The sequence below is a fragment of the Halichoerus grypus genome, chromosome 5 (assembly GCF_964656455.1).
Source record: "Halichoerus grypus chromosome 5, mHalGry1.hap1.1, whole genome shotgun sequence".
NCBI classification, from domain to species: Eukaryota; Metazoa; Chordata; class Mammalia; order Carnivora; family Phocidae; genus Halichoerus; species Halichoerus grypus.
The window spans coordinates 37,703,061-37,722,058 of NC_135716.1; the positions used below are offsets into that span (position 1 = coordinate 37,703,061).

The following is an 18,998-nucleotide window of genomic DNA, read 5'->3' on the forward strand; positions in this document are numbered from 1 at the left end:
CTAGAATATTTACGAAGGGTGGAGACACAGTGGAGCATATTCAGCAGAGAGTGAGCCAGATAGTAAAGTAAAACGGAGGCCATGTTGTATTAAGAATGGGTAGAGGAGGGGCGCCTGGGTGGCTCAGTCTGTTAAGCGTCCGACTCTTGAGCTCAGCTCACATCTTGGTCTCAGGGTGGTGAGTTTGAGCCCTGCATTGGGCTCCACATTGGGTGTGGAGTCTACTTAAAAAAAAAAAAGAGCGGGTGGAGGAATAACTGGTCATGTTTAGGTTTTACATTGTTTATTTATACTAACCTTTCATAACCTGTTTATCTTTTTTTTATCAATGATTGAATATTGGGTTAACTAATTGTAATTGAATATGTATTTTTAAAATGTCTTTTTTTCATATGCCTGTAATACATAGTGACTTTTAAAATATATCACAGTTTATTGTTTCATTTTGGACAGTACATTTATGTAGTATCACTTAATTACTAAGAGAAAAAAAATTAGGTTCTGCTTCAGATTTTTAGGAGTTTATCCTGGAAATAGGTTCTAGATTGATTTTAAAAGAAAGGGTTTAGGAGAGGTACCAAGAAGGGGAGACTGACCATTGGGTATTCCTGTTCCCTCATTCATCTAATGTCCCTGGATGAAATTGTAAGTGAGAGACCATTTGCTCTGACCAACATCTTCCATGTCCCATTCTTTGCTTAGTGACATCTTCTCTCCAAGCCCTGGTTCGGTTCCTTTCCTTCCTTCTTCCTCCCCAAACCTATTTTAGGAAAGTATCAGATATGTTATTATAAAATGATTAATAATGTTTTATGTTCATGAGTTCCCCCTCAAATTACAGAGCTTTGGGCCAAAGGAGTAAATTGCTAAGGATGGAATTTGATTGCGAAGAAACAATTAACCAGAGTGTGTAGGGGAAATCCCATTCCCACATCAGAGATCTTACCATTCTTTCATGAAAAACTTCTGTATGCTTCTTTAACTGATGCCGTATGCATCTTAAGCATCTTTAAGATTGATCTAGCGCATGACGTAACAATAAAGGTGACAACAGTAAACTACAGCTCCCCACTGCAGCTGGGTGCAAATACCCGTAATAATACTGGATAGTTAGCAGCCCTTGGTTTTCCTTTACAGAGGTACAAAATATCCAGCTAATGTGTGGCTACAGTGGTTTGGACCTGTTAGTGTAGTATTTTGGTCATAGGATACCTCTTTTACTAGCAAAAGCACAGACAAGCATGTAAATAGGAGTCTTCCTTGTACAAATGAAAATCTTTCTTGTAAAGGCCTCTGAAGAAAGGGTTTCCATAGACACACAGTGGCCATTACAATGGTCATTACTCACACAGGAAATCATCCCTTTTATTTACCTAAAATCCTTGGGCTTCAATCTGTCTGTTTCCCTTTATTCTGCCCTCATTGAAGATGGAAAACAGCTGGTCACTATTTTCTGTGGAAGAACCCTTCATATACACTTGGATACTTATTAAATTGTATCTTCAGACTTTTTCTGGCTGTTCATTTCAGTCCCTTTAACCTTTGTGTGGGTATTATTTTCTAAGCTTTTAATCTTTTTTATGAACAGCCTCTGGATCTTCTCCATGTTGTTTGTATCCTCCTTTGTTTTAAAATAGTCTGATGAAGTTAAGAAAAAGCTGATGTCAGTAGCTTCTGTATTAACATCCTGGTTTTTATATGTATTCACCATACTCTTGGCAACAAATTAAAGGACATATTTCCAAGATCATTAATCAGGTGGAACACCCACATCTTAAAATATTTTTAGAAGAACAAATTAGGTAATATTCATAAATCCCTTTGATGTCGAAATATCTTATGCTAAAGTTGTGATTAATTGTTGTTTTATTCCCTATACTTAAGTGTCTTTGTCATAATTATGTTAAAAAATTAAAAATTAAACAAATTACATTTTGTTAAAGTATTTTAGAAATTCCTTTCTATATTTAAATTTCCATGAAGGCATTTTACCTGTTTAGAAGACATGTGCAAATTAAGAAAGTTAATGACTAATTGTGGGTAGACTGGCATATTTGTTCCAGGTATTATATTCACACAATTTAGTTTCCTTGCACATGTTCTGGGGAATGTGTGAAGGAGAAGGAAAGCATTTTTTTTCTTTAAAATTTCACATGCACAAAGGGATTGAGTGGTGATTATTTTATTCTTTATTGCTACAGAATTTTTAGTTCCACAGCAAGTAGTTGAAGGAATTGGGGCCAAAATTAAGGAACGAGGTCATTTGGAACATTAAATTTATTATTAAAATAAAAATATATTTTTATAAGCTGGGGTCAGAATTCAGCTGCAACTGGAGAAATTGTTGTCAATTTAATGTGACTATTCTTTCTGTGTTTAAAAAAAGTATTTGCCATAGCAACCATAATCACGTAAGACAGAGCTTACAACCTTGAGACTTTGTGCTTCACTCTTCTGTTGAAGGACCTACTATTTTTTTTTCCTTTTTTAAAAAATAAGTTGTAAGTCAGAAACATCATCCTGTCTGTCCCACACTTCTGTGAACATGCATCTCCATGGAGACTCCGTTGCATGCCGTGGGCATGTGTTTGACATTGTGTAGTTAAACATTACTAGGCAATTACAGCTGCCCCCCACCCCATAACTTTTAAAACAAACCTAACCTATTTTTGTCCTTAGAAATTTTCAAAAGTTGTTTTTAAAATTTTCTTTACATATAACAAAGATAAGTTCTAAATGTTAATACTGTCTTAAATGGAAAATATTTGGAACTATAAGCACATACATTTGAGTAAAAAATGATGTATCAGCATAATTGTTATAAAGTCTTGTTATAAAGTCATCCAAAAAGAAAAATCTAATGGAATAGACTGCCTTCTTTTATTTAAGTTGGTTTTTAGACTTTTGTTAACTCTCTGTGGGAATGTTTATTTCTAACTGAGGAACAGGTTAGTTTCCAAAATTTTGAGTGTGGAACCCAACAGGCATTTTACCATAGGTTTTTAAGCCAGCCTGTAAAAGACACTTAAAATTATGGTGTATCTGAAACGCAGTGAAAATTAAACCACTGTGTGGAATAGTAGATTTCAGGTTTCAAATTGGGGTGTTCCTGTCGTAAAACTACCAGTTCCTACGTCCTCCACTTGGGAACAGAAAAGTATCAGTTAGGGACTGAAGTTGGCTCTATGTACCCAAAACCCAAATAATAGTGGTTTTAACAAAATAGGATTAATTTCTTTTCTCATTTAATAAGAAATCCAAAAACAGAGTGTCCTGCATTGGTAGAGTGATTTCATGCTGTCATTACAGATTGTTTCTGTGACACCATCTTTGAGGTATTACTCTTCCCTCGTCCTCCTTCTTACAGAATAACTGTTAAATTTTCAGCCATCAAGTCTACATTCCAGGCATCCAGGCAGGAGGAAAGAGCAAGAAGAAACGGGGTGGGGTAGAACCCATAACAAGAAAATAGAGCTTTCCCAGAAATCCTCTTCTTTAGTGTCATTGGTCAGAATTGTGTTACCCGGCCATTCCTCTCCTCAAAGAAGGGAGGGTCTATAGATATTAGGTAGGCAGATTTTTCACTTTGAGACCCTGGGACACTATTGCTGGCTCATATGTCTCATGATAGAAGCTCCTGATTAAGACACAGTTAGGACCAGCACAGGACTGTTGGGATGTAAGTGTAGATTCCCGGGATGAAATTTCTTAGTGTTTTTTTTTCTTCAGACTGTCTCTTCCCTTTTTATAGTCACTACTCATTTCTGACCATGCTTTTACTCTTCTGACTCATTGCAGGCAAGAATACTGTCTGGCTTTATCCTTTTTCCTTACTCTGCATCTCTAAAGGAAGTGCCTACCAAGCCCATCTTACTTTTTGTTGTGAAGGTTTTTATAATGACTAAAGTTTTCCCCCACTTTATTCTCTGTATTGGAAGAGCAACTTCAGAGATTTTATTTTTCTCCTCCCCTTTCCTGTGCATGTTGCTGCTCTTAAAATGTAGGCCCTGTTAGAATAGCTACTCTATAAATATTAGTTTCCAGGAAGAAAAGATTAATCTTGTATTTACTCAGATACAGAGGTCTGAATTAAGAGTCACTGGTATATCCAAAGATCCCGACTGTTACAGTGCAGCACCAGGACACTGGTGAAGATTCTGGGATGAAGAGTTTCATACCTCCTAGGTGAGGAGAAAACAAGGAAGGCTGGCTAGAGTCTCTGTTATGAAGCCAGTGTTGATCGGAAGGAAAGGGACGAAGAGCAGCGTGAGCCTGGCCTGGTGGAGGAAGCCGGGAGGAGCAGGGGTCAGGGAGAGCTGTTTTCCTCGGTGGATTCATGGTGTCGTAATATGCTTTTGTTTTGTCTTGTTTTTCTCAAAGCACCTCCATATGCGAAATTTCTTTTTTAAAGAATGCTATCTAGAAGTTTGCTTCAATGAAACATTCTCTGTATTTGTCAGATGCAGCTAGTAATTGTGATCCTCATGGATTTCTTACTTTCCCAGGAATTAGTTCCCAATGAACCCATTTTTACTCTCTCTGATTCTGATTTTACTATATAAACATTGCTAACTCTGTCTTGTACCAAATGTCAAAGTTTTGAGATCTTTGTAACCCATCCTAAGACTAGCTGGTTAAAATAAGAACTTACAACACAAATAAATAATCCTGTTATAAAATTATTCCTAAAGGAAAAAAAGAAAAGAATACTGAGCAAAGAAAGGTTTTATTTGAGGGAGTATCTTTCTTCCCTCAATCATTTGATTTACTCAGTTATTTTATAGAAAATTTACTGAGCTACACTTGTAATATTTTCTTTTTTATTCTCATACAAAGGGCACAGGTGGAGAATAATTGAGATGAAATTCCTGGATTTAATTTGGAATAAAAGGTTGCCATAGGAACCAAATTTCAATTCTAAAGATTGAGAAAGATGTCTTATAATGATAAGGCCCAGAGACGAATTGAGGGTTCTTAAAATCTGTTGAAAATGTTAATGGAACGTATATGTCCCATCCAAATGTCAGTAATTTAACCTTGTCAGATTAACCGATTTCTTTTTTTAACAGAAGGAGATTTTAGGGAGGAAAGTTGAAGATAAAGTATCATAAACACAAAATCTTTATATTACATGTGTTGATCATTAAAATATACCTTTTCTCCTGTATTTTGTTCATTTTTAACATACCACTAAAGTCTGCTCCGACAGGGAATCTAAAGGCAGCTTTGGCTGTTATCTTGATACACTGCCCCTAAGGAGTTCTTTTTTCATGGATTTTGTATTTGAGATATGAGAATGTTCTAAGTCCTGAAAGTTTACTGTGACTATTGATGTTTTATACTATCCTAATTTTGATGGAATGCCTCAGTATCTTTTCAGGAAGTACCATTTGGGTCCCAGATGTCTTGTCACACTTATTTTCAAGCTTTCTAAAGCCTGAGCAGCTCTAATTGGAGGATGAGTCTTTATTTTTCTTTTAATTTTATTTTATTATGTTAATCACCATACATTACATCATTAGTTTTTGATGTAGTGTTCCATGATTCATTGTTTGCGTATAACACCCAGTGCTCCATTCAATACGTGCCCTCTCTAATACCCATCACCAGGCTAACCCATCCCCCCACCCCCTCCCCTCAAGAATGAGTCTTCAGATAAACAGTTTTTTGTTTCTTTTTTTTCCACTAACACATGCATATTCTGAATATCAGATTCCTTCTGACTTTACTGGGACAGATCATTCTAAAAATTGTAGTAGTCACAATTTCTCAAATTTATTATTGCCAATAGACAGTTGCTAGTAAAGAAATACTAGCAGCCTCTACTAATTCAAAAGTAATGATGTTGAAAAGCCACATACCATCTCATTAGCTCTTCCTCATGCCATCGATGTTGAACATCTGGGTGGATAATCAAAAACACTCAGTGATGCTCGTAGTTATTTGTGAAATTATTTGGGTAAAGGATTTGGGTTCCTACATTAGGGAACTTACAGTTTAATGAAAAGGTAAGCTCAAAAAAATATATAAAAGGCATAATTCATAGGCTAAAAATAAAAAAGAAACATTACTTTTACTAATAATTATTCTTGTTTGCTTACATTGTATCGTAATGACTCACTTGATCAGGGATTACATTCAACCATCAAAACACCAGTGAGAAAATGAAAAAGGCCTCTGGGTAGGTATTAAAAAATAACATCACTTGCAAATAAAGATCTGCAGATGTATAGAGAAAAACTTGGTTAACTTAAAAGAATAGTTACCTTAAAAACATATAATCAGCAGGGTCTCGAGCTATTTATACAACCAATGTTCATTGCAGCATTATTCACGATAGTCAAAAGATGGAAGCAACTCAGGTATTCATTGCCAGATAAATGGATAAACAAAATGTGACATATACATACAATGGAATATTATTTAGCTTAAAAAGGAAAGGAATTCTAACACATGCTACAACATGGATGAGCCTTATGGACATTGAGCTTTAGAACTTAGCTTTGGCTTTAGAACTGGGAGGTTTGAGGTAACAATAACTCACCTCAGATGAGGTGTCCAATAGTAAGCAGCAGGAAAGTTAGAACTTGGAAGCGAGCTTTAGAAATAAAAAAATTGGTTTTCTGACTTAAAAAAAAATATGGCAGAACTCTAGAAATAGAACTTAGAAGCAAGGTCTGGGAGTTAAGAGTCAGACATAAATATGGTAGGTGAAACCATGGGAGTCCAGGATGAGGTGGAATCAGCTAGAAAGACCAGAAGGAAGACATTTAAGATAAACCTGGGTAAGTCCTTATAACTTCTTGAGTTTATAGTGGTGGACAATGACAATAACAATGCAAGCTTACATATTTACAACTAAACACTTAGGTTTTAACATTTTACTTCATTTGACAAATTTCAAATATACTTGAAATGATTTTTAATAAAATTATGATAATTCTTGCCAAAATTCTGAAGTGTTTCTACAATCTAAGAATATTGTAGCTCTCTGCCTGATCATTAGTTGAATTCTTATGTGGCCTGGCTATTTTTGTTTTTTTCATTGTTTCATTTTACTTTGTTCTTCATTAAATTGACAGTATTGGCCTTGAATCTGACCAGTGCAAATGTATTATATTGCTGAATAAAAAAAAACTTCATACTTCAATAAGAGCCATACTTCTTTAAATATAAAAATTTATACCCTCCCTGTGTTCTTTGTTTACCTAAGGAAATGCAACTTCACCACAAGTACAAAGACCGTCTTTCATGGACTACTTTGATAAACAGGACTTCAAGAATAAGAGTCATGAAAACTGTAATCAGAACATGCATGAACCCTTCCCTATGTCCAAAAATGTTTTTCCTGATAACTGGAAAGTTCCTCAAGATGGAGACTTTGACTTTGTAAGTACATTTTAATTCTTCCATTTGTGTTTTATCCTTCTTCATTTTACCATCACATTGAGAAGCACAGTTTGTGTGTCTTTATAAAATTTAGACTGTGTATTAATATTCAGCATATAGCTATATATGTGGGTAGAGGAATGGTGAAACTGTAGTTTGCTTGTAGACAGGCACTTGCAGAGAAATGTAAATAATTGCTTATATCAGAGCCCAAATTTAGAGAAATGTTTAGGACTCTTTAAAATAACAACTATGTCAAAAAACGTTTTTAAAGTAATGCAAATATGAGATACTCTGACAGTATAATTACTATTACTCTGACAGTAAATTCAGTTTCCAAAATAAATGATGCAAAGGTATTTATGACATAGACTTTGAGACATTTGCCTCAACTTTGAAAGTTAATTGAATTAGTTTCTACTTGAGTAAGTGTTAATTCCACTTGGTTTGTCAGAAATAATAGTCCTATTGTATATCTAGTTAGCATGTAAATGTCAATATAAAACTGTGCCTTATTGCTTCTTTGTTATATTTTCTCTTTATTTCTTCTGCCCTGCTCCTGATTATTCATTTCTTTTAAGGAAATGTGTATATTATAGGTATACAGTTCTGAAGCAACTGTTTCCACATCTTGAGGGAGTAAATTCTCAAAATGAGTTCTTTGATGGAGTAGAAGTTTTTTTGAAGTAAATTTTTACTTTAGCATGTTTTAAATAATGTTACTTTTACATATTGTTCTGTTCTGTAAGATTTTTTCCACATAAAATAAGTACAGTCCTTTATAGCTATATATATTAATACATTAATAAGTGAATAGAATTTTAGATATATTTATCTTTAAAATTTTTAAGTAATAATAAGCCGTTTTGCTTCATCAATATGCCTCTAAATGCTTTGGGATTATAAATATTTTTGATGTTAAGTACTTTTCTCCTAAATATTGTGGTTATTTGTGCTTTTAAATAATCATATGATACTAAAGTTTCAAAATCTGTCCCCAGTATAGTTAGTATGACTTGCTAGCAAATATTAGCAATGGCACAAGTTTGCCTGAAAACATTAATTGTAACATCTGCTTATTTTTGTTTTTTCAATTTTGAAGTTAGATATTAGAAAATAAAATCTGTATTATCTGTAGTTCTGGTAAGATTTCATTTTAAGCCATCTACTTTTTAAAAAATCATAAATTATTTAGAATGCTGACATTCAAGCTTTAAATCATTCACGAACATGATGAATTATGTAAAGTGTTTAGCATCAAAGAACTCTGTCTTGTCTCAGTTGGAATAAATCCTAATAGCCTGGGAAACAGTTTGAAATGAGCTAGAAAGTAATGAATAAGTTATCTTGGTTAAGAAAGAGCAAGTAAAACGATTTAATTCTGCTTCAGTTAGTCTTTGCTACCATTCCCAAAACTTAGTGGCTTAAAATAGCAACTTTTTATTTGTTCACAATTTTGTGGGTGTGCATTGTGACTAAGTTCAGCTGAGTGGTTCTTCTGCTGGTCTCACCTGGGGTCTCTCATTTGGCCGCTTGACTGGATCTGAATGATCTCTCTAAAATTACCTCACTCTTGTGTCTGGCAGCGGTGCCCACGCTAGGCTAGGCCATATGATGCTATCAGGCAAGCCTGGCATTTTTATGCAGTGGTAGCAGCCTACCAAGAGGGTGACAGCAGAAGTTGTAAGGCCTCTTCAGACCTATGCCTAGAACCTGCACAGTGTCCATTAATAATAACATCAAAAAGAATGAATACTTAGGAATAATCTTAACCAAGGAGGTGAAAGACTTAAAACACTGAAAACTACAAAGTGTTGCTGAAAGAAATAAAAGACACCAATATATGGAAAGATATTTCGTGTTCATGGATTACAAGATTTAATATTGTTAAGATGTCAGTATTGTCCAAAGCAATCTACAGATTTAGTGTAATCTCTGTCAAAATCCCAGTGACTTTTTTTTTTCAGAAATAGAAAAATCCATCCTAAAATTCATATGGAATTTCAAGGGACTCAAATAGTCAAAACAATCTTGAAAAGGAGAAATGAAGTTGGAGGTCTCATACTTAACTGCTTTCAAAACTTACTACAAAGCTACAGTAATCAAAACAAGACAGACATATAGACCAATGGAGTAGAATAGAGAGCCCAGAAATAAACTGTCCCATTTATAGTCAAATGGTTTTTGACAAGGGTACCGAGACCATTCGATGGGGAAAGGACAGCCTTGTCAAAGAAATGATGCTGAGAAAACTGGTTAGCCACATGCAAAAGAATGAGGTTGGGCCCTTACCTTACATTATGTACAAAAATTAACTCAAAATGAATCAAAGATCCAAACATAAGAACTAAAACTATAAAACTCTTAGAAGAAAACATAAGAGAATCTTTATGACATTGGATTTGGCAGTAATTTCTTGGGAATGACCCCAAAAGCACAGGGAACAACAACAACAACAAAATAGATAAACTAGGCTATATTAAGATTTTGTACACCTAGGAAAACTATCAATAGAGTGAAAAGGCAACCCGTGGAATGGAAGAAAACATTTGCAAATCACATACCTGACAAGGGGTAACATTCAGGATATATAAAGAACTACTACAATTCAACAGCAAAAAAACAAACAACCAAGTTAAAAAATGAGTGAAGGACTCAAATATTTTTCCAAAGAAGATACACAAGTGGGCGACAAATAAAAAGACACTCAATATCACTAATCATTAGGGAAATGCAAATCAAAAAATGACAGTGAGATACCACTTCACACTCATCAAGATGGATATTATATAAACACAGAGAAAGAGAGCAAATAAGTGTTGGTGAGAACATGGAGAAAGTGGAGCCCTTCCTTATGCACTGCAGGTGGGAATGTAAAATGGTTCATCTGCTGTGGAAAACAATATGGCATTCCTCAAAAAAATTCAACATAGAATTACCACGTGATCCAGCAATTTCTCTTCTGAGTATATACTCAAAAGAAGTGAAAGCAGGGACTTGAACAGAGATTTGTGCATTCATGTTCATAGCAACATTATTCATGGTAGTCAAAAGGTGGAAGCAAACATTCTACTAGAAATTGTCATAATTAAAATTCAACAGATATTAGAATATTGAATTTAGGAAGTTGGAGGTCATTTGTGATCTTTGTAAGGACCATTTCAGTACCCAGCTTTTAAAATTTTCACACACAGCTTTTGACATGTAGCTTTCCACTGTCCCTTTTAGGCTCATTCTGGTTTTGTGAATTAGAGCTTTGAGTTTCCAGTGGCCAGTTCCTATAAGTAAACTTTTGGTAACATTGTCAGTCATCATAGATTTTGGAGTCCTTCTATCTGAAAACTCCAAAATCTGTTCGAAAACATTAAACTAATTTAACAAATGTTCTACTCTCTGCTTTGGATTGTGCTGGGCACTATAGGTAAATAAATTTATAAAGTTAAGATATAAATTAATTCAAACCCACAGCAATAATTCAAATATCGTGTGGTTTTACGTAAGCAGGGACTTGGTAAAGGCTGGAGTAGTTTGTGAAATTATATTGTGGGAGGGGACTGTAAGCATTGAAAGATGGGTAATGGTAACAGAAGGAGGGAAGGCAGGAGCTACAAACAATGATGTGTGTAGTAAAACATTTTGAAGTAGGAAACCACAAGGTGTATTGGATGAAAATGAATTTGGACTTTCAAGTTCATTTGGAATGATATGATAAATAAAGTGGAAAGGTAGGTCTGGCTCAGATGGTCGAAGCCTTGCAAGGAAGATTGTATAGTCTGAATTTTTATTTCCTAGACAGTAGAAAACCACTGAAGGTTTTTAAGTTGGAGAGTGACATGATGAAAGTGTTTTAGAATATTAATCTCGATGGTAGCATGTAGGATTGATTAATAGGAAAAGACTAGAGGTAAGGGAAATCAGTTACATGAAGCAGGCTTGAAATAATATGGTAATAAAGTAGAAAAGAAACAACAAAGACAGGAGTAAGTGTAGGAGACATTAGAAAAGATTTAAAAACAAATAGCTGTCTTACTAGATTAAAGAATAATGCTTTTGGTTAAGGTGAGGTACTGGATAGTAGAAGGTGAAAGTTAAAAAAAAAAAAAAAGAAGAAGAAAGAAAGAAAGGAAAATGCCCTCACAGTAGGAAAGAGGCTTTAAGCGGTCGTGACTGGACCAGTTTCTGCAGACCTATTTCTTTTCTGATGTATACAGGGCACGTAGCCTTAAAAGGGGAGTTGGGGGGCAGGCAGGGACAGAGTTACTGGAGCAGATCTTTCTTCTGCAGCATTTATGCACCTGTCAGCTGGAACTGCTCGACTCTCATCACTTTGAGGAAAGTGGAAAATGTTGTCACAGCTACTGAGGGGAATGTAAATGGGTATAAAGAGGAGATGAATAAAGGAAGGATTACGAGGGGATGAATAAAGAATTGCCAAGAGTCTGGTGAACGTGGTAGAAGACAAAGAAGAGTGTGAGAGAGGGGCTAAAGGAGTAGGAAAAGAGGAAACAAAGGCGGGACAAAGTGGAAGGGGTTTGATGGAATCCTTTGCTTACAAAGTAAGGAAATGGACTTAAAGCAAAGACAGATTTCCACTTAAAACACCAGCTGGTAATGATAAGGGAAGTCTGGTCTTATTCATCCCATGATACATTAGATACAGAATGTTAAAAAATGTGACTCATCAAAATATAAAGTGTGCTCAGGTTTATGTGTTTATCTTCCCTCTTTATGATGTGTCTCAAGGCTACCTTCCAAAAGGACTAGGGTTTTATGTGGTTTCTATGTCTATTAAGTAGAAGTTGCTTAAAACAACCGAAGTTGTTTTGACCATATTTCGGCACATAGAAGGCTTATCCTTTTGCATTGAGGAAAGTAGGTTTCAAGAAAGAAAAATCAAAGAGAACACTTCATTGTCTTTTGTAGTATTCAGGGCATGTTCCTAAAGGACAAAGCTTATTCAGAAAGGTACTTGCTAGACAGATGTGCAGAGTAGGTAGGAAGCATTATTTTTCTTAAAGCCTGTATGCATCATAATTTGTATATTTTCTTTAAGCATTTGTCTTTTGGATTTTCTGTGAACTGTTGTTTCATGTCAGTGTTCCTGGTTGTAATGAGATGATGGGAGTATTAATTTATGATTTCATCAGTTCGGAGGTAATATAAAGAGAGGATAAAATATATTTGGGCTAATTGAGCCAGTTGTTTTAACTCTCCTAAAAAACATTCTGTTTATAAAGGGTGTGCCTATGAAGATTCCTAAAACAAATGTAAAAGGCAAATCTGTTTATTATAGCACTAGTCTGATGTTTCAGTTTTTGTTAGAATTATTTCCAAACAGCCTTAGCATCCAGATTGTTTAGTGTTAAATAGAGAGCGTGTAGATCATGTTTTGCAGAAATTACAGTATCATACTTAAATAGATATATTTTGGGTAACGTAAAGATTTTGGAATAAGAACAAAAACTTTAAAAGCCATCTGTTAACCTACTATATGGGTTCCAATTTTTAAAAATGAAAAAAATTGGATTGACAATAATTACTAGTATAAGAGGGATTAGGTAAATCAGCCATTTTTTGGTCTTTGACTCAAACTGAAATGTAAGTTAACCTTTCTTGATTACGATGATTCTTAAATATTTATTCAATTTGTGTTGTTCTTTTGAGCTAATGGTCACAAGAATCACCCAGGGCAGCACTAGAGGAAGAGTCTCAGTAATGGTAGCGGAGGGGAAAAAAAAAAAGTCCTCCCCTCCGAGTATAAATTTGCCTCAGACTTTACACTGATTCCTGGATTGGCAAGTTTGTGTTCTAGGGAAACAAATGGTGTTTGCAAACAAGCACCTCACTGCTGCAAAACACAGAAAGCAGCAAACCCAGAGAAGGTGCTCCTGGAGCCACCCTGTGTATTTTAGGAATCGTCCCTTGTTCTGGAGAAATGTTTCTTTCTCAAGATCTTTTCACCCTCCTCCAGCAGCCAGCAGTTAGGCAGGGTCCACAGGGGAGACAGCGGTGGACTACGTGAGCCCGTGCAGACAGACACTTGTAGCGACGTCAGCCCTTGGGAAAACAGTCAGCGACACGGGCCCTGCCGACAGCCTGAGGTGAAGACTGAAGCCCGCGGCATCACCACTTTTTACCAGAGTAGGAGCCTGGTATCATCTGCTCTGTCTTGTTCAAAGAGATGTTAGCTAGAAGTTTCCCTCATGGACTCCTTGGTCAAAGAACTTCTTGTCCTCTTCAGTCCCTAGTTGTGTGGACTGAGGAAACCACTTCAGTTGAGTGAAGTATTTAAGCATATTGTCATCGATTAGCTTTGCATTAATTAAGTGATTATTGTCAAGTATTTCCAGATGTTTCCAAGAGTATTAACAAAGTATGAAAAGATAACTGTAGATATTTCAGATTTATTTCTTCTGGGGTAAAGAAGAAATAAACACAGACTCTCCAGTGTTTTAGTGGAGAGCCCTGGATAAGGGTTTATGATTACAGGTGTACATGTGGCATGAGCTTGAGTGTATGTGGCACATTGTGCTTTCACTATGCACTCCTTCCTTGTAGAGCCAACAGGAAATTAAAATTAATGAGAAGCCTGCACTTTGAAATACTTGCAGAATTCTTGACTATTTCAGTCCTTTGCCAGCTCACGAAATCTGTGCTGGCAGTCGCGTCCAACAGATGGTGTGGCGCGTGCACAGTTCTATTGTGTGATTGTCGAGGTCCCTGTAGAATTTTTATAAGATTTTGACCATCAGTATCCTGAGGCATTTCAGACAGTCATAACCTTCGTTTTGAAAGGAGAATGGCCTTCTTGAAAGATAGGTGTTTATATACAGGTAGGAATAAAATGGTAATAGTTAATTAGTCACTGGGCAATTAAGCTGAATTCAATTGATCCTATAGTAGCTAAAGTCAACAAAAACTTTAGTGTCTCTGAACTGCTACATTGGTTCCTCAGTATAATTTAATCCATTTGGCCACCTCAGGTAGAATGAGCATTTTGCTTCCTTCTTCCCAAATATGCTGCTTAAAACTTCTATAATCTCAGAAAATGTTATTTAGTGGTTGTATCTGGGCAAGGTCTACTGGAACATTAAGCTAATACTGCTTATTTAGATAATTAATACCTTAAGTTAAAACCGACTGTATCATCATTTCCTTTACAAATTAAAATGAGCAGGCCTGTACTTATTGGATTAATTAAGATAGAAAGCGCAGGTGCACTGTGTGGTTTCTTGTCATCGTGTTGGAATTTATTAAGATGTTTAAAGCACATGGCAAAAAGAGAAATGGCTTACCAAGAAGAGTTCTAGCAAGCATAAACTTCCCTCAGAGTAATTTGTTCTTTTTAAAATGCCATTTATTTAGAACACTGTGTTGAAAAATTGGCTACTTTACATTTTAAAACAAAGATATTATACTCCAAACATATGTTATAGCTAATCTTGATGGCTGAGGAAGTTATTTTGACTATATGGGCTTTCTGTTCATAACCTCATTTTGAATGTTTGGTCAATAAGCAGTGGGGACTGTTGGGATCATTACATCAAAAGAGATGTTAAGAACCAATCGTGGCATTTAGGATCAAAGAGTGAACAGTATAATTTATCACCTTTTAATTTAAGACTGATGTCCCATAGTGCTTACTTCTTAAATAAACCATTAGATTTCAAATAAGTTGTTAAGACTGAGGTTACTAGTAATGCATATATCAGGTTGTGTTGATAATAAAAGAGTTGTTTTTTACTTAAACTGAGTTAAATGAAATTTCTTTAAATCTGAAATTATTTTTGTACTTTCATACTTAATTCAGATTTTCAGAATATACATGGTAGCTTAGTGTCAGAACCCTTTATGTAAGTAGCTTTCATCATACTTCCCGACATAATCTTTCTCAGTTAAAAGTATACTGTTCTTTTTGGGCTTATTAGATTTGTTGGCCTAGTTAAACTAAGAATGACACCATTCTCTCCCATCCTGACGTTAGGTTGACAACTTTTCCCTATAGTACTTCTCACTCATTAAAATAGAAAAGTTTCATTAGGTTGGATTTATTATGTTGGAAGACTTTCCAGTAAATAACAGGTTTTGTTTTGTTTTGTTAATTCAAAACCTAGTTGTCTTTGATTTAAAACCAAACTAGTTTTGGTTCATAATTTTATCTGTCAGTAGCAGAAAAATCTTCTTGCTGTAAATATAGACAGATCTTGAGATAAATGAAAGAGGGTATCAGAAACTAATATATAGTAGTAGATAAAAGAATTTTGGAAAACAAATATCTTAATTTCATTAATTCATTTTGAAGAGACATTTTTGGTGGTTCTTAATAAAGGACCTATTTTTTCTTTATGAATTAAGTAATAGTGCATGTTTAAGTTGATACACAGTATGCAGTATAATTAAAGTTGTTGTTAATTATTAAGGTGTTTTACAAAAAGCTCAGTAGCCTGGGTTAGAGTATCAAGTTGTAATTCTACAGGCCTTCAGTTTATTTTTTAACTTTCTGTATTAATGTGAGAACATGTGAAGCTACATAATAGTCAAAGTTATAAATGTATAAATAGATAAAAAGCTAATAATCAGCCATGCTTTTTTAGTAACTAGTCAAATGAAATGAGTAGTCAATTGTGAATTATTGTTGCTAATGGACGAAAGATCTAAAACAGCTAATCATTTTAGTGATTATATTCTTTGATGAAAAGAAATTTACTGTCCTGTTAGAACTTCAGTGATGGTACAAAATTCCTGAAGTTGCCTTACTTTTGATTTTAAACATTTAATATTCTTGCCCTGACTCTGAACAATGAAAGCTTTCCCTTATGCATATCTGCATAAGGCACAATAGAAACAAGATACAGATAAGTGCCGCCCTTGAGTTTCAGAAATCAGTTAATTACAGCTAATATCTGCAAGCAAATTCTATTTTTCTGTTTTCTTTTATTATAGTATTATAGGTAGAATCTTACAGAAAAATATTCTTTAAATAACTGAGTTAAGGAAATTGAGTCATTGTTCAACCCTTTTAACAGTCTAGGAGTCAGCATTTAACAGTAGCTCTTTAGATATGGTAGAAATTCACCATTTTTGTTGTCATTTTTTAAGTTTTTATATAAATTCTAGTTAATATATGGTGTAATATTAGTTTCAGGTGTACAGTATAGTGACTCAGTGTTTCCATGCAATACCCAGTGCTCATCCCAACAAGTGCACTCTGTAATCCCCATCACCTGTTTTACCCATCCCCCGACCCAGCTCTCCTCTGGTAACCATCAGTTTGTTCTCCATAGTTAAGAGTCTGTTTCTTGGTTTGCTTCTCTCTTTTCCCCCTTTGCCTATTTGTTTTATTTCTTAAATTCCACATGTGAATGAAATCATACCGTATTTGTCTTTCTCAGACTGACTTATTTCACTTAGCATTACACTCTTTAGCTCCATCCGTATTGTTGCAAATGGCAAGATTTCATTCTTTTTGATGGATGAGTAATATTCCATTGTGTATATATACCACATCTGCTTTATCCATGTATCAGTTGATAGACTCTGGCGCTGTTTCCATAATTTGGCTATTATAGATAATGCTGCTGTAAACATTAGGGTGCATGTATCCCTTTGAATTAGTATTTTTGTATCCTTTGGATAAATACTTAGTAGTACCATTGCTGGATTAGAGGGTAGTTCTATTTTTAACTTTCTGAGGAACCTCCATACTGTTTTCCAGAGTGTCTATACCAGTTTGCATTCCCATCAAAAGTGCAAGAGCGTTCCCCTTTCTCCATATCCTGCTAACACCTCTTGTTTCTTGTGTTGTTGATTTTAGCCATTCTGACAGCTGTGAGGTGATATCTCATTGTAGTTTTGATTTACATTTCCCTGATGATGAGTGACGTTGAACATCTTTTCATGTGTCTGTTGGCCATCTGGATGTCTTCTTTGGAAAAATGTCTATTCATATCTTCTGCCCATTTTTTAATAGTTTATTTTTGCTTTTGTTTCCCTTGCCAAAGGAGACATACCTAGAAAGAAATTGCTACGGCCAGTGTCAGAGAAGTTACTGCCTATGTTCTCTTTTAGGATTTTTATGATTTCAGGTCTCATGTTTAGGTCTTTCATCCATTTTGAACTTATTTTTGTGTATGATACAAGAAAGTGATCCAGTTTCATTCTTTTGCAAGTGGCTGTCCAGTTTTCCCAACACCATTTGTTGAAGAGACTGTATTTTCCCATTGGATATTCTTTCCTACATTGTTGAAGATTAGTTGACCATATAGTTGTGGGTTTATTCTGGATTTTCTGTTCTGTTGATCTATATGTCTGTTTTTGTGCCACTACTGTACTGTTTCATAATATAACTTTGTAATATAACTTCAATTCCAGAATTGTGATGCCTCTAGCTTTGCTTTTCTTTTTCAAGGTGCCTTGGCTATTCAGGGTCTCTTGTGGTTCCATAGAAATTTTAGGATTGTTTGTTCTAGCTCTGTGAAAAACGCTGTTGGTATTTTGATGGGGATTGCATTAAATGTGTAGATTGCTTCAGTAGTATAGACATTTTAACAGTATTGGTTCTTCCAATCCATGAGCATGGGAGTGTCTTTCTATTTTTTTGTGTCATCTTGAGTTTCTTTCATCAGAGTTTTATAGTTTTCAGGGCACAGATCTTTTACCTTTTTGGTTAGGTTTATCAGAGTTTTATAGTTTTCAGGGCACAGATCTTTCACCTTTTTGGTTAGGTTTATTCCTAGGTGTCTTATTGTTTTTGGTACAGTTGTAAATGGGATCAATTGCTTAATTTCTCTTTCTGCTACTTCATTGTTGGTGTAGTGAAATGCAACAGATTTTTTAGATTGATTTTGTATCTTGCGACTTTACTGAATTTTTTATCAGTTCTAGAAATTTTTTGGTGGAGTCTTTTGGGTTTTTTATATATAGTATCATGTCATCTGCAAATAATGAAAGTTTTACTTCTTCCTTGCTGATTTAGATGCGTTTTACTTCTTTTTGTTGTCTGATTGCTGTGGTTAGCCTTTCAGTACTACGTTAAGTAACAGTGGTGAGAGTGGATGTCCCTGTCTTTGTTGTCATTTTTTAAAGCATTTTCCAGAACTTAGTCAACCTGTGAGCTTCCTTTTCTATTTTATAAGTTGCTCTCATCTGTGAGAATTTCTTCCTTGTTTAGAATCATTTATACTTTTTTTCTCTTGACTCCATATTAAACTATCAAGTTTTCGTTCATTAGGATACTATGCCCTATTTTGCTGTAATTCATGATAGGAAGCTGCATTAACTTTAAAACTTCAGCATCTGACATTGTTTCCTAAATACCAGTTCTTTAAGTTCAAAGTGGTATGCGCAGTTGGTTTGCATGTATAATTTTACTGCTCAGAATTTTTCTGTCCTTTTGCTTCTAGCTAATAAACTAGGTATTACTAAAAATAATAGCCAATATATATTGAGTTTACTATGTGCTGAGTATAGTTCAAAGTACTTTCTTGACATTGATCCTTTGCAGAAGGTACTATTGTTATCCCCCCCACACACACACCTTTTTTTTTTTTTACAATTGAGGAAACTAAAGGACAAATTAATTAGTTCAGTAGCCAAAGTCACATAGCTTT

At 34.9% G+C, this 18,998-nt stretch overlaps 1 protein-coding gene across 5 annotated transcripts in view; it reads left to right on the forward strand.

The window, feature by feature from the left end:
- The window catches only part of STK3 (serine/threonine kinase 3), a 267,137-nt gene that overhangs the window by 190,735 nt on the left and 57,404 nt on the right, over positions 1–18,998 (forward strand). For all 5 annotated transcript variants that reach the window (XM_036086510.2, XM_036086515.2, XM_036086513.2 and 2 more), the window contains one exon: positions 7,214–7,389. In XM_036086510.2, the coding sequence (XP_035942403.1) occupies positions 7,214–7,389 (176 nt within the window). The remainder of the gene's footprint in view (positions 1–7,213; positions 7,390–18,998) is intronic.